The sequence below is a fragment of the Cervus canadensis genome, chromosome 6, assembly GCF_019320065.1.
Source record: "Cervus canadensis isolate Bull #8, Minnesota chromosome 6, ASM1932006v1, whole genome shotgun sequence".
Lineage (NCBI taxonomy): Eukaryota > Metazoa > Chordata > Mammalia > Artiodactyla > Cervidae > Cervus > Cervus canadensis.
Window position 1 is genome coordinate 23,250,129 of NC_057391.1, and position 16,111 is coordinate 23,266,239.

The 16,111-nt window shown below is 39.7% G+C and overlaps 1 protein-coding gene across 7 annotated transcripts in view; it reads right to left on the reverse strand.

Moving 5' to 3' along the window:
• Window positions 1-7,488, reverse strand: part of RPGRIP1 (RPGR interacting protein 1) — a 46,233-nt gene extending 38,745 nt beyond the window's left edge. For 2 of the 7 annotated variants that reach the window (XM_043471259.1, XM_043471265.1), the window contains exons 1-6: window positions 7,217-7,483; window positions 5,964-6,063; window positions 5,321-5,452; window positions 3,939-4,044; window positions 1,072-1,095; window positions 54-200 (exon numbers count right to left, since the gene is read on the reverse strand). In XM_043471259.1, coding sequence (XP_043327194.1) covers window positions 54-200; window positions 1,072-1,095; window positions 3,939-4,044; window positions 5,321-5,452; window positions 5,964-6,063; window positions 7,217-7,331 — 624 coding nt within the window. In that variant the 5' untranslated portion in view covers window positions 7,332-7,483. Of the gene's footprint in view, window positions 1-53; window positions 201-1,071; window positions 1,096-3,938; window positions 4,045-5,320; window positions 5,518-5,963; window positions 6,064-7,216 lie in introns of those variants that run through there. The other 5 variants (XM_043471264.1, XM_043471258.1, XM_043471260.1 and 2 more) reach the window with 5 other exon arrangements.
• Between the last annotated feature and the right edge of the window lie 8,623 nt (window positions 7,489-16,111).

Below are 16,111 nucleotides of genomic sequence, written 5' to 3' on the forward strand. Positions count from 1 at the left end.
GAAATTGGGATGTAACATACAATTGATGGTATCTTTGCATTACTGTTATTTACCTCCTTCAGGGTTATCTGCAGGATGGACACATCTTCCACTTGGCTCTTCCAGCTCATGGCCTTCTTGCTCTCCTCCTGGAGCTCTGCCCTGAGCTCATTCACTTGGCTGAGGAGGGCATCGTGGGCTGCGCCCAGGATTCCCTGATTCTGGGGCAAAAGAAAAGTTGCTCTGGGAAAGCTTATAACACTCAGCAGGAGGGGTCTCAAGAAACCAACAACCCCAGCATCAGCATTCCCTAATAGATGTCTCAAAGAAGGGCTTTGATTTAAAGCATGGTGCCTTTGCACTATAAAATAACCTTGTTTTTCACCCTAGCATTTCTCAGAGAGTATCATTTCCGTGTTGGTGAGGATTTTCCACTCTGGGAAACTAATTCATCACTGGAGCCTTGATTTTCCCGAAGTTCAAACTCAACCCTAATTCTAAGTAAAATGCCACCTTTCTCAATTGCTTTTATCTTCTAAGATACTTAAATGCTTTTTATGATGACATATTTCCTTTTGTGCACCTAGCAAAGTGACATGTTAACTCTAGAAGTTAAGTGCATTTTTCTGATGGATTCTTCTGGTAAGGAACAGCTGTGGCTGATCATGCAAGGAACTCGACCTTAGTGACTCACAGACATTTACCTAGCTTCACCTGTACCCCACTCACAGAGGTACCAATATTTAATAACACCAGAGAAGGTTCACAATTTTGCTATATCTCACCACCTCACGCATGCTAGAGGACTACTCCTGGGAATTTTTGAGCAAATGCTAAAATTCTCTGTAGCAATAGGCTGAAAAATACTGTTTCAAATATTTCTCAACTCAGACCTTATATTTTAATTTTTGTGAAAACAATGCAATATGTATATTCTGATAATAGGCACAGTACCATTTGTCTTAATAAAAATTACATGTTTGATTTAGTTGGCTAAATTCTGGTGTTATGTTACTTGAAGATGAAGATTCATTTGGGTTTCATTCCTCTGATTACCAGGAAACAGAGATTTAAGGAATCTTTATTAAGTACCTTATGGAGCAGAGTTTCATATGCCTGAAAGAAAGAAATAGATATTATTCTATTGTATACCAAGTTGATATTTATTTTGATGTTTTATCTCTGTAATACAAATGTTTAAATATTTATTTTAAAAGATATTATGAACATTTCCCATAAATCAAGTCAATCTGTGTGCCTGTTTACTAACTGCTGCTCCCTTCCCCTGATTTTAGCTAGCTAGGCAGTCTGTGAATATAATAGATCATGCCATTTCTTTACAAGGGTCAGTTATGCAAATTTGCATTGCACTTGGGGGATTTTCCAAGAAAAAGTATTTTTATTTTCAAACTAGGTGCTATCTCTTTACTCATCATGCTTCAGAAAGGTCTCTTTACAGTTTTGGAAACAGAAATAACAATAGTAACCAAACTCACAGCAACAGCTACTATTATTGGTGGAGTAATTACTGTTACATGTTACCGTGTGTTTCATTATCTCTTATATTATGATCATCATAATTCTTTCACATATATTATGTCATTTGATATTTACAGCAAATCTGAGAGGTACTGTTATCTAAACTTTAAAAATGAGAAACCCAAAGTTCAGAGAGCTAAGTCACTTGTCTAGAATCACACAGCTTTCAAGAGACTGAGGGAGAGCTATACCTCAGCCTGACTCCAGAGTCTGCACTGCTGACCACATGTCACTGCTAAGAGATTAAGAGGATGAAAACTTATCTTAGTATATGTGTAAGAAAGTATGACTAGAAATGAAAACTTCTTTAAAAAACAAACTGTAAAACCTACATTTAAAAAAATGATTCACTACTTTAGGTCATCTTTACACTACCACTAATATGGGTAAGGACATTCAATTTAGAAAGGCTTTTTGCCTTTTTTCCTTCAGTGCAATGGAGAAATGGATGGGTTTATTAAATATATAATTCCACAAATATAGCTATTTATGCATATGATTTTAAAATATCTTCCTTCCCAGATTTCCCATCCTTTCAGTGTTACCAAAATTATTCAACTCAAAAGAACACAGGCACATGCACAGTTCTTACAAAATACAGTTTTGGAGGTTGACCTTGTAAAGATACCTTTGTGCTAAGTTGCTTCTGTTGTGTCCAGCTCTGTGAGACCCTAAGGACTGCAGCCTGCCAGACTCCTCTGTGTATGGGATTCTCTAGGCAAGAGTACTATAGTGGGTTGCCATGCCCTCCAGGGAATCTTCCTGACCCAGGGATCAAACCTGGGCCTTCTGCATTACAGGCAGATTCTTTACCACTGAGCCATCAGGTAAGCCCCAAAGATGCCTTTAGTCCTCATCAAAACAGATGTACCAAGGGCAGAACCAACTGTAGCTAATCTCACTGAAAGGCACCACCATCATTTAATCATCCAAGCTAGAGATGCAGGAGTTCTCTCTTATTTCTCCTTTTCCCTCACCACTCTACTTTGGTGATAAAGTCTATTCTTCTAGTTCTGGACCTCTAACATAGTCCTTTCTCTGTGAGCCTCTTTCACTGCCTTGGTTGGGACCCTCATCCTGAATCCCCTGGATCACTGCACTTATCTTTTTGCTGATTTCTTTGACTTCAGTCTTATACCAGCCAACCTATCATTCACCCTGCTCCCAGGTCATCTTTCCCAGTAGTTTTGTCATTTTTGAGAAGTTCAAAATTTCAGAAAAGTATAAGTACTATAATAACAGTCATCTATAATCCCACTACTCAGAATTAATCATTATTAGTACTTTATAATAGTTTTTTGAAAGTATCATTTCTTTATTAAAATGTATTTCAAAATATTTTGGACATTTAAAGAAAGGCAAAGTGATCTCTTTGGGGAAAAAACTGATGATCAACTTGCTTAAAACCTTTCTGCAGCTCTCCACTGTCTATAGGATAAAGTCTAAATTCCTGCTAAGAGCTCCATGACCTGCTCCCTGATGTTTCTCACCTCTGTGCCTTGGTCTACACCCCTCTACCCTTGGAAAGCCCTTCTCTTTCTCTTGCACACTCATTAACACATGCTAAACTGTCAGTGTTCAGCTCAGGAGTAGAATCCCTTATGAATCCTCTTCGGATCCTGCAGCCCATCCTTTGGTGGATCCAACGACCCTCTCTTTTGTTTTCCCCCCATACCCTGCTTGGGGATAGTTGTACTTGTCTACATCATGTCTTCTCACTTTTACAAGTTCTTTGAAGGCAGGAGCTGTATTATCTTTTTAACCTTTGTATCCAGTGCTTTGCACAGTTCCTGGTAGTCAATAAATGTTTATTCAGTAAAAGAATGGTGCCCATTTATTATTTAGACTCTTGATGCCCTATTTCTACCATTCAGATATGAGTTTTCATTGCATGGTAGTGAGAAGAGTGTGAGCCTTGATTCCAGATAAACCTGGACCCAAATTCTGCTCTTCCTCTTACTATTTTTATAACTTGAGCAAGTTATTTAACTTCTCTGTGACTCAGTTCCCTCACCTGTTCAGTGTTACCTGTTAAACTTTCCTTGACAGTTGTTGTCTGGCTTAGATGACTCTAAGCACCTGGGACAGAGTCCATCACGTAGAAAGTGCTCAGTAACCTGGTTTCCTTCCTCTCCCCTATGACTACTCTTGGCTTCCTAAGTTTAGTTAAACTCTGGTTGTGGTCTCTGGCTTGGAACTTAATCTGACACAAGTTGCCCCCACTCAATTCCACCTTTGTGGGCAGGGCTTGAGTTGTTAGGCTTGGATTTGAACATCACCTGTAGATTTGTGACTTTTGACAAGCAACTCAGTTTCTTTCCTTTCTGGTCTCCCATGTGTAAAATGGAGAAAATAGCACAATTTTCTTAACTAATTGATTTCACCCCCCAAAAAAAACACAGCTGAAGATGGCAACTCACAGCCTGAACTTCTGTTAATTGTGCCTTTGTCACTGCCAAAGAGGTATTCCTTTCATGTAAGAGCTTCTTAAGTCGAATCAGCTGTATATTCTCTTTAATGGAAGCTCTGGAGAAAGAAGACAGTACTAAAATACCATCTGTGAATGGAAAGAGTTAAGGACCTTTCCCCTCTGTGGATATGGACGGGGACACAAAGGAAGATCATTATTTCTGAACCTAAGAGACCATGTTTTCTTTATTATTTGAAAGGCACTGGGGGAGGATTTGGGTTCACTAGACTCTGTGTCAGCGATTTCCAGTCCTAGCTGGTTATTAGAATCATCTGGTGCAATCTTTAATCTTAACACTGCCTCAACTCCACCTCCAATTAATTGAAAGGGAGTCTCTGGGGTGGGACGCAGGCATCTGTGGTTTTAAAAAGCCTTCAGGTTTAAAACTTATGTCCATACAGAAACATGAACGTGGATTTTACAACTGTTTCACTCATAACTGTCAAAATTTGGAAGCTACCAAGATGTTCTTCAATGGGTGAGTGGCTAAATAAACTGTGATACATCCAGACAATGAAATATGATTCAGTGCTAAAAAGAAATGAACTATCAAGCCATGAAAAGGAGGAAACTTAAATGCACATTGCTAAGTGAAAGAAGCCAATCTAAAAAAACAACATACTGTATGATTCCAACTAGAAGAAGTTCTGGGAAAGGCAAAACTATGAGGACAGTAAAAAAAAAAGCAGTGGTGCCAGGGGGAAGGAAGGGATGAATAGGCAGAGCACAGAGGATTTTTAGGGCAGTGAAACTACTCTGTGCAATACTATAAAAATGGACACAGGATTAAATATTTGTCCAAACCCACAGAATGCACAACACCAAGAGTAACCATAAGGTAAGTTATGGACTCTGGTGATTTTTGTGATGTGTCCCTGTAGATTCATCCATTGTAACAGATGTATCCCTCTGCTGTGGGATGTTGACAATAAGGGAGGTTTGGGTGTGTGGGGGAGGCAGGGGAAGGTGAGATCAGGAAGTATATGGGAAACCTCTCTACTTTATGCTCAATTCTGTTGTGAACCTAAACTGCTCTAAAAAAATTAAGTCTATTTTTTAAGCTTTCCAGGGGCTGAAGCAGAATGGGGGCTGAGAACCCCCATCTGGTGATAAGGATGAAACATTTTTCCTTCTATAAAGTGAAGCAGCAAAACTTTTATTATACATAAATATCCCTTTCAAGTTAATTGATTCTGTAATCCATTTGTGCCTCCAGGTCTACTTCTCAGCTTGAATTTAATCCCAAACATTCTCTATTCCTCTGAGATGGGTGAAAGGTGCCAAGCAGAATCTTTTTCAGTTCATTTGGGACATGGAATTCCACACTCTTACCGAAGCTCTGTGGCCTTCTCAGTACTCTCCAAAGAGCTTCTCTGTTCAAAATTTTCATCTTTGGACCACATTTTCTCAGGAGACTTGGGTGGTTCTTCCACTTGCATAGTATCGCTGGTCATAAAGTGGGCACTGTTAGGCATGCATAGACCAATGAGCTTAGTCATAATTATATGACTTTGCTAAAAGAGATTTTCCTGTTAGAATTAGGAACATTAAACACAAAAAGAATAAATAGAAACCCCTGTTATAGGGGTTTAGAACTAGATTCTCACATATATATTTTTTTAAAAAAATTAGAGGAGTTAGTAATCTTGGCATGTGTGGAGGATAATCTTACAAAGTGTAGCTTTCCAGTGTGGAACAGAAATATAAGTTAATTATGACCTAAGGGGGTAAATATAGGGAGAAGAAATACCTTCAATTAAGGAAAGGGCCTTTATTTTCCTTTCCTTGGAAGACAGAGAGGTGCTTATTTTCCATTTTTAAGCAATGAAGTTGGAATTTGACCTAGGGATGACTTTCATCTTCTCTGATAATGCTGGAACGACTCAAAAGTGGCAGGGTTCACTTGTTCCCCAAATGAGGTTTTTCCAATTAAAGGTGAAAGAGTAACAGCACAGGATAAAAGAAGAGCACTCACAGTTCGCTGGGTTCACTGGATACTTCACCTCTGGCTTTTTCATTTGTCACATGTTCCTTGAATGTGGGAGGGGCTGTGTAGCTCAGCCTATCCCTTGACTCTGAAAGTTTACAGACAGAAGATGCAGCCTCTGGCAAGAGATTTCTCCAGAACTCTGGCTAGAAATGGAACCCCAAGTGCTGAAGGTAAGGAGACTTGAGACCTGGGGGAAGTCCTTATATGACCAATGATCCCAGAGGAGGGGTTCTCAGTTTTTACTCTTGCATTACTGATTTAATAAGTTAGCAGGACTATAGGCTGTCGGGTAAGTAAGAATAAATGGGAAGAAGAAAGAGCAGGGACTGTATGTTTACTCTTATGTATCTTTGTTTCTAGTGCCTAGTATATAATTGGTATTTTAAACTGAGCTGAACTTCAAACAAATAGTTTAGTTTTTCTCCTTTTAGCTGTTTACACAAAGGTTTTGTTGGCTCAAGAAGGGAGCTTGAAAATATAGAACTGTGCTGAACAAAACCTAACACTGAGTCCCCAGGGCCAAGACACCCTATTTCCATGAATCTAAAAAAGGGATGAGTAAGCCAGGTGAGGGAGACACACACAGCACTGTATTTAATTCAATGTTGGGTTCCATAGCAGTCAGAGATGCTTAGGCACTTGGGATACAGGAAGAGGAGAAACTGCAGCTCCTCAATTAGCAGCCTGACTTCTAGGCCTGGACTTCAGGAATGGGCTTTGGGAATCTCTGAACCCATGCAGTTGTATTTAAAGTTTGTCTATGTGTATGAGCAGTTTTCTTGGGAAGAGGCATAGCTTTTGCTTACGGTTTCAAAGGAGTCTATTTCCCCCCCAAAAGATGAAGAACCCCAATTTTAGAGGCACAAATCACTCTACCCAGAGTCCCATAGCCCCAGGAGAGGGGCAGGTCTTAAGATCACTGCCACTCACACCTGAGCAGGTCTTGAAAGTCATCTGTTTTCTGATCCCTACAAAACTTGACCAGCAACTTTCCCTTTTCCATTGTCTGATTCTCCTCTCAGTAGAACCGCATGGTGAAGTGAGAATTTTGAACCTGACATCCTACTCGGGGTAGGGGGCGGGGGGGACGGGGGAAGATTTTGGAGAATAGAGAGGAAAGAGAACAAAAGAGCAAAATGGGAGTGGTGGGCGGAATACAGCAGTGGGAGGAAAACGTGGCTGGCAAATCAATCCTTCCAGCGTTTTGATCCTGTCGGGGATTTGGCCCCGAGCCTCACCTCTCCTGGGTTTCTCTGCCTCCGGTGCCCCGGCGGTGTGGAGCTGTCTGTGTCCCGCGTGGACGCGAGGCTGGGTGCGGCGGGGAGCAGGGGGGCCGACGCGCTGGACCTGCATTGGGAGCCCCTGCAGCGGGGGACGCTGGTGCTTGAGGGGGCGCTGCCGCCACTCTGCGTTCCGCCGCCGTCTAGCGGGCTCCCAGAGCTGAGGCTCCGCCGCGGCCGCCACGGCCCGCAGGCCCCGGCCTGCTGCGGTTAACCGGAGCAAGGCTGTTCTCATCCTGTGGGCAAAAGGAGAGCTGGTCGATCGTGCCTTCTTCTATGACAGCGATTATCTCTACAGTTTATTTGGTGGCAAGTAATCGGAATTGATCTCTGATATAAATTTATGTTCTGTAGTCCACTATTTACACTTAAAAATTAATTTTCTGCCCCCAATGACCATAATGTATTAATACAGAAGACTCTCTATATAATTTTGTATATTTACTTTTAAATTATATGTAGAGTCTTCTGTATTAATACATCATGGTCATTATAAACCATAAACAAAAATACTAAGTTAACAGGAGATAATTAAATATAAGTAGAAATTTTAATATTTACTTCTCCAGTCCCAACTGTTCACACATTCCTGTATATGTGCTCACTCTAAAAACTATTCCTGTATTAGTCCCCCTGGGTACCCTGAGCGTTACCTACAATGGATAGTCAATCAGTATTTATTATCTTGACCTGATACTTTTAAATGTTACCATCAGATTCTGTGGTCCCACCGCCTACCAGTTCTGACATTGACTACATTGCCTGGGGCATGTCATTAACCATTTGTGTTCAGTTTCCTCATCTACAAATACAGGTAACTGCCTCATTGGATTGTTTGGAAAAGGGCATGGCAACCCACCCCGGTATTCTTGCCTGGAGAATCCCATGGACAGAGGATCCTGGCAGACCACAGTCCATAGGGTTGCAAAGGGCAGGGCCTGACTGAAGCATTACCACGCATGCATGCCTTGTATTTTTATGAGGATTAAATAAGTTAATATGTGTAAAGGACATGGTGATGATGCACTGTAAGCACAGTAGGTGGTTGTTTAGTTGCCAAGTTGTGTCCCATTCTTTTGCAACCCCATGGGTTGTAGCCCACCAGGCTCCTCTGTCCACGGGATTTCCCAGGCAAGAATACTGGAGTGGGTTGCCATTTCCTTTTCCAGGGGATCTTCCTGACCCAGGGATCAAACTCGCATCTCCTGCATTGGCCAGCAGATTCTTTCCCATTGAGTCACCAGGGAAGTCCTGGAGGAGTTAGCAATTATTATTATGCATCATTATGTCCAAATAAAGAAATCAAGGCATTAAACAGCTAGGTAACTTGCCCAAAGTCAGAGGGGATAGTATCCAGTTTAGTCACTTACTATCTATAACCTCAAGTACTTTTTGGTTACCAACCAAGAAACAAGATTCTCTGGCCCATGTAACCATCTGACTTCACTGGATTCTCAAAGTCTCCATAATATAAAAGAATCTCCAACTCTGAAGTGTGATGGCATACAGCAGAAACCTGCAGTCTCGTAAATTCTAAATGAAACTCTGAGCCACTCTTGGGGGTTACCAACGAGAAAGCAAAAAGCTGCTGCTGACATTGGGAAAGTGGTGTGACATAATTAGTCCTCAGTGTTGTTTGAAGGTGGCCTGGCATTCACAGCTACATTCACAGCGAGGTCCTGTTTTTATGCTTTTGGATGTAATCTCACAGAACACCAACATCACACATGGCCACTCTGAGACCATGACAGAGTGATAGCAAAGAAGTCTGCTGCATACTTCTGTCTCAGCTCAGACAAAAACAAGGTCACTGTCTCACCCACAAAATACCAAACATACTCTCTCCTGGCTAACATGAGTGACTGCTGCTGCTTTCCCAGATAAAGCTTTAGCCTCACTCTAGTCTAGCCTCCCTGTAGATAAGATTTACAAAACACCGAGATTGTCAAAACACAGAATTGTCCCTGCTTTCTGACAGTACCAAGTCTAGAGCAAATTTCTGTTACCTTGGAGCCTCCCCTAAATCACCCAGCTGAAGCCCAACTCCTATGATAGACTTTTTCTAACAAGTCTTACTGAGATGCCCATGGTGTGCACTTTTTCTAGCTACAATAGTAAAAAACCAAACTTGCCCAACTATAGGTGTGTTTCTAATGGTCTTTGGCTGGAAGGCATTGACACCAATATCTTTAAAATGTTTCCTAGAGATTAACCCCAGACTTTCAGAACTCTTATTCTCCCCATCTAGTTATCTACCTACCCTCCATCTCAGATTTCTTTCAGGTCTGTACCCAAAAGATACACTTTTGAAAGCCAGTACCCTAAAATCACTGTGTAGGGTATATTTTGGAGTTAAGAGCTTTCAGCTCTGCCATTCATTAGCTATGACCTTGGGCAAGTTATTTAACCTCTGTGCTCCCTTTCCTTCTTAATAATGCCTCTTTCATTATATTAAATGAGTTAACACATATAAAGCACATATTACATGCCTGCATATAGGAAATGATCAACGCAATTTTGAGTTTTGTTTTTTAAATAAAAACCCCTTTTCTTACTTGCCCCTCTAGTCTTTAGTCCTTTGAGATTTTGCCCATTCTCCTGTCCCCATTCTCTCTTTTATGACCAGAGCAGAAGACTGCCTAGTCTCTTGCTCTCAGGGTTGGAATAGCTCTGATGATGCTTTATGGACTAATGGTCACAGACTATTGACGCATTTGGCAAGAAAACAAAATAAAGCAGTGTTGCTTTGAAAATAATTTTTGGAGTTAACCATCTTTGCCATTTGAACTGTTTTCTGGTGTAGACATCTCAGGAAGATGCATTCTTTTTCATTTATTACAGTGAAGGTCTGATGTAGACACAGCTTTTAAAGACATAAGGAGAACTCTGGGTACCTTTTGATCTCATCTTGTTGCTTCCAAAATTGCTCCTTCACCAACATGTGCTCTTCACGAAGACGAAACAAACTGTCCTCCAATTCATCCCGAGTCATCCTGCTCAAGGGAGGTTGAGTTTTTGTATTCTTACCTAAAGCCCCGGGAGAGAGTAAATACAGATTATTCTTTTTTTTTTTTTTTTAGAGATTATTCTTATATGTAATGTTTTTAATTCATCATGTCTCGGGCTGCATCTTGACCAGAGGGCTTGAATCTATTTTGAGTCATGTGTTTAAAAGGAAATTCATGAAGTATATGAAATGTGCGCTAATGGACCACTTAATCATTCTACGTCACTCTTTTTTTTTTTTTAAATTTTATTTTTATTTATTTTTGTCTGCATCACAAGGCATGTGGGATCTTAGTTCCTGACCAGGGATTGAACCTGCGCTCCCAGCAATGGAAGTGCGGATTCTTAACCACTGGACTGCCAGGGAAGTCCCCATTCTACGTCACTATTGTATATGGAAAATTATTACATTTCATTCCAGCATGTGATTCAACCTCCTATCTGGAGAGTATATTCTCTTTCTAAAAGTAGCAAGTAGAGTTTTTAGTCTACTTAATTTTTATTTTTAACCCACTCTTTTATTTTTCCTTCTCATAATAATTAGATAATTTGGACTTAGACAAGGATTGTACCCATAACTGTACCCATAACTCTTCAGAGCCCCCATAAGGAAAAGGGTAGAAACCTTTCTTGAGTACCAGGAGTCACCATTTGTTCTTGTGGTATGGAAAAATTGTCCCCAAATCTGCTTCCTTGGAATAGAGCCTCTGCTTGATCTAAGCAGAGGAAACTGCAGTACACTATAATGAGTGTGTTAGTGTTCACTAGTTTAGAATCAGTTCTGATCTTGTAGAAAAACCCAGAGCTTAAAATTTAAGCTCATAATTGTTACTTTTACTTCATTTGTCTTATCCTATTCTTTCTCTCTCTCTCTACATATTTATGTTACATAATATTTAATATTACATGTATTTTTTACGTATTACTTTTGGGAGCCACTTAAAAGTAAATTACAGACATGGTGTCCATTTACTTCTAAAGAATCATGGTATATTTGATGGACACAGTATATCCATCAAAATCAGAAAATTAGCCCCAATATTATTTTACCATCTAACCCATAAACCATTCAAACTTCAAACATTCAGGACCATGTGTTTCACTTGATTGCCATGTCTCTTTAGTCGCCTTCACTCTAGAAGAGTTCTCTAGTCTTTCTTTGTCTTTCATGACTTTGACATTTTAAGAGTGCAGAGTAAAGGCCATTTCCTTTGTAGAATGCCCCTCAATTAGGGTTTGACTGATGTTTCTTCACAGTGGGTTCAAATTATTCATTTGGGACAGAAACCCCACAGAACTGAAGCTATCCTTTTCTCAGTGCATTGTATCAGTAGGCACATAATATCAGGGTGGGTTGCATCTTCTGACCCAGGGATCAAACCCGTGTCTCCTGCACTGGCACAGGAATTCTTTACCACTGAGTCTCCATAAAGTTAATTGAGAAGTCTTCTTAAAACCCATTAATTAATAATTATTTTCTGGGGAAATAATTTGACACTGTATATTAGGGCATAATGTTATATGACATTACAAAATTTTCGCCAACTAGCCTTAGTGTTGTTTAATGATTCCTCCCTGAATTACCACTATCATGGTCACCAAATGGTGAGTTTTTAATTCCATTATTCCTTCTACACTTGTTAGTTGCATTGTACTATAAAAGATGTTCCTTCCTTGTGTTTATTAATTCATCTGTTTATTTATATCTGTGTGATCTTATGGATTTGTTTTATTCAATGGGTTGTAATCCATCAATATCATTCCTTTTAATGCTCAAATTTTTTCAGATTTGGCCAGTGTGAGCCCTTCCAGCTGATTCTGATGTCCTTGAAAAATATCTCCATGATTTTTTGAGAACTTTCTTATTTTCCGGCACAATAAGATTTATGACCAACCTAGAGAGTATATTAAAAAGCAGAGACATTACTTTGCCAACAAAGGTCCATTTAGTCAAGGCTATGGTTTTTCCAGTGGTCGTGTATGGATGTGAGAGTTGGACTGTGAAGAAAGCTGAGCGCCGAAGAATTGATGCTTTTGAACTGTGGTGTTGGAGAAGACTCTTGAGAGTCCCTTTACTGCAAGGAGATCCAACCAGTCCATCCTAAAGGAGACCCAGTCCTGGGTGTTCTTTGGAAGGACTGATGCTGAAGCTGAAACTCCAATACTTTGGCCACCTCATGCGAAGAGTTGACTCATTGGAAAAGACCCTGATGCTGGGAGGGATTGAGGGCAGGAGGAGAAGGGGACGACAGAGGATGAGATGGCTGCATGGCATCACCGACTCGATGGACATGAGTTTGGGTAAACTCTGGGAGTTGGTGATGGACAGGGGGGCCTGGCGTGCGGCAACTCATGGGGTTGCAAAGAGTGAGACACAACTGAGCGACAGAACTAACTAACTAACCAACCAACCAAGATATTCTAGGCTCACCTTATGCTTTCCCTACCTGAACCTCTTGTACCTGTTACCAGAGAAGGTATTTAAAAACCAAAGATTTGGGTATTTTGTGTTCTTATGGTTATGTCCTCTCAGCTGACAGAGTCAGGAAGTATATGCATATATACACACATATGTGCACAGTCACACATACACACCTATGTCTATTTCTATATGCTAGAAACCATTAGGGCACTCTGATACCTTCATATAAAATCCAAAATCACATGATTTACTCTGGTCTTGTATCTTCCCATATTTGCATCTTTCTTCTCAGTGACAAATCAGTTCCCACTGTCCTCAATACCCTTGAATGAAACAAATCTCAACTACGTAGGCTATGTGTTTATCCATGGCACTGTTGAATCACCCTGGCTTCTGCCAGCTGAGTGACCCACTGATTCATACCTGTTTGCAGTGGCAGAAACTTCTGACCCCACCAGCCCTGGTAGTGTACAAGCCAATAATATTTTTTATATTATACTATGTCCTATTCTTTTTCTTTTAAATTTTATAACAAATTTATTTATGTGTATATTTATTTTTGGTTGCAGTGGGTCTTCATTGCTGTGTGCAGGCTTTCTCTTGTTGTGGTGAGCTACTCTTCATTGTGGTACACAGGCTTCTCATTGCGATGGCTTCTCTCGTTGTGGAGCACAGGCTCTAGGCACACAGGCTTCAGTAGTTGCAGGAGGCAGACCCAGTAGTTTCAGTCTCAGGCGGGTGCGAGGGCTTCAGTGGTTGTAGTACATGGGCTTAGTTGCATGTGGAGTCTTCCAGGACCTGTGTTGGGGATCAAACCTGTGTCCCGTGCATTGGCAGGTGGATTGTTATCCACTGTACCACCAGGGAAGTGGTTGACATTATAATGTCAACATTTTTAGTTGTACAGCATAACTGTACCATAAATACTCTTATTATTTTCTTTTGGAATTGGTCATATCAGAAAAAATATTAAAATTAATTTTTAATATGTTGCATTTTTTTAATGTGGACCATTTTTTAAAAGTCTTTATTGAAATTATTTCTGTTTTATGTTTCGGTTTTTCAGTTGTGAGTTTTTTCAGTTGTGAGTTCAGTTGTGAGTGCATATGAGTTTTTCATGTGCAAACTTAGCTCCCCGACCAGGGATTAAACCTGCACCCCCTGCATTGGAAGGCGAAGTCTTAATCACTGGACTGCCTGGGGAGTGCCTAAAGTTAACTTTTTAAAAATTAATTTTAAAATATATGGTATAAAAATATTCCATTAATACAGTTTTATTTGTATGTGATCAAACTCTTTTTTCTTCCAAAGCAAAGTTTCTAAGATAAATTCAAAATTGCTTGGAATGAAAAAAAAAAAAATACAACTTTGAAACCAATGAAGTTGAAAATGATGCAGCTGATTGCTAGGGACACTTAACAGGAAAGTATGATCACAAGGAAGAAAATCTGTAGCATGACCAGAATCTTTTATGAAAATTTGCATTTATAGCAAACACTTTATTTGATTTACTTTTAGCTACTTAGCTATATAAAGAACAGAAGCGAAACTGGACACCGCTTGTAATGACACCTAGGAAAGTTTCTTTTCCCACAAATCAGAAGTGTAAACCCTTTACTTTGGCACGTTCTTCCATACTCCCTTTACTGTGCTGAAGAAATAGTGAGTTCTTTTAGATTTTTGGTTGTATAGATGGTCTCCAAACTGACTGAATTCTCTAGGTAATTATTTCCTGCACAGGGGTTTTCTGTCAGTAGTTCTATGACTTTTCCAACTTTGACAACCATCTCAGCCAGTTCATGTTTCATGGGCTTTATCTGTGCAACAATTAAAGCTTTAAGAAGCACACAATCTCCAACTATGCACTGTTAAAGGACAACAGGAACATAGTAGATTTCTCACTGAAATATTATGATCTACCTTTCTCCTCTCTTCAAAACCTGCAGGCACCTTCTTCTGAACCTGATGGTTTGGAAGTTCTGCATATTTGCATCTTCGGGACCAGTGGAAAGCTAAGCAGGAAGTATATACTAATCCAGTCCTCAGGGAGTCAACATCAGGTCTACCACACTTTTAAATCTTGCTGAATTTGTGTTCCGGTCCTGAAGTCTCAATTCTTCTTCAAAATGATGACATTTAAGGATATCGCCCAAAGATTGGCCAAGATGGCTGAGTAGAAAGGGCCTGAGCTCACCTCCTATTACAGTCACACCAAAATCACAACCATCTGCAGAACAACAAAAGATCTCCTACAACCAAAGAGATAAAGCAGGAATGGCAAGGTAGGCCCAAGGTATTGTTAAGTTTCGTACCTCTAGGTGGGGAACCCACAAACTGGAGGATGAATGCACTGTAGAGGTTCTCACAAAGGAGTAAGAGGTCTGAGACCCACATTAGGATTCCCAACCCAAGGGTCCTGCATATAATGGTCATATATGACAAACCTACAGCTAACATCATACTCAACAGTAAAAAGCTGAGAACATTTTCTCTAAGATCAGGAACAAAACAAAGATGTCCACTCTTGCCACTTTCATTCAACATAGTTTTGGAAGTTCTAGCCATGGCAATCAGACAAGAAAAAGAAATAAAGGGAAACCAAATTGGGAAAGAAGTAAAATTGTTAATGTTAGCAGATGACTTAACACTCTACATAGAAAATTGTAAAAACACTGGAAAACTACTATAGCCCATCAATAAATTCAGTAAAGTTGTAGGATATGAAATTAATATACAGATATTTATTGAATTTCTATACAATAATCATAAACTATCAGAAAGGGAAATTAAGAAAACAATCCTATTTACCATTGTATCAGAAGAATGAAATATCTAGGAATAAACAGGTCTAAGGAGGTAAAAGACAGTACTTGAAAAAGTACAAGACACTGATGAAAGAAACTGAAGACAACACAAACAGAAACACATACTGTGTTCATGAATTGAAAGAATTAATATTATTAAAGTGACCATACTATGCAAGGTAATCTACATACACACACAAAGAATGAAGTTGCATCCTTACCACACACCACATATTAAACATTAACTTAAAAATGGACCACAGACCTAAGTGTAAGAGCTAAAACTGCAGAATTCTTAGAAGAAAATATGGATGTAAACTGTTGTGATCTTGGACCATGTAGTATTATATATGATGATATGCGGAAATTGGAACTCTTATATATTGTTAGTAGGGATGTAAAAATGTGCAACTGCTGTCAAATAATCTGGCAGTTCCTTGAAATAATAAAGAGTTACCATATGACCCAGCAATCCCACTTTTGGGTATATACCTGAGAGAAATGAAAACATGTGTTTATATAAAACCTGTATATGAATGTTCATACCAGCATTATTTATAAAAGCCAAAAAGTAAAAACAACTCAAATGTCCATTAACTGGTGAATGTATAAACAAAATGT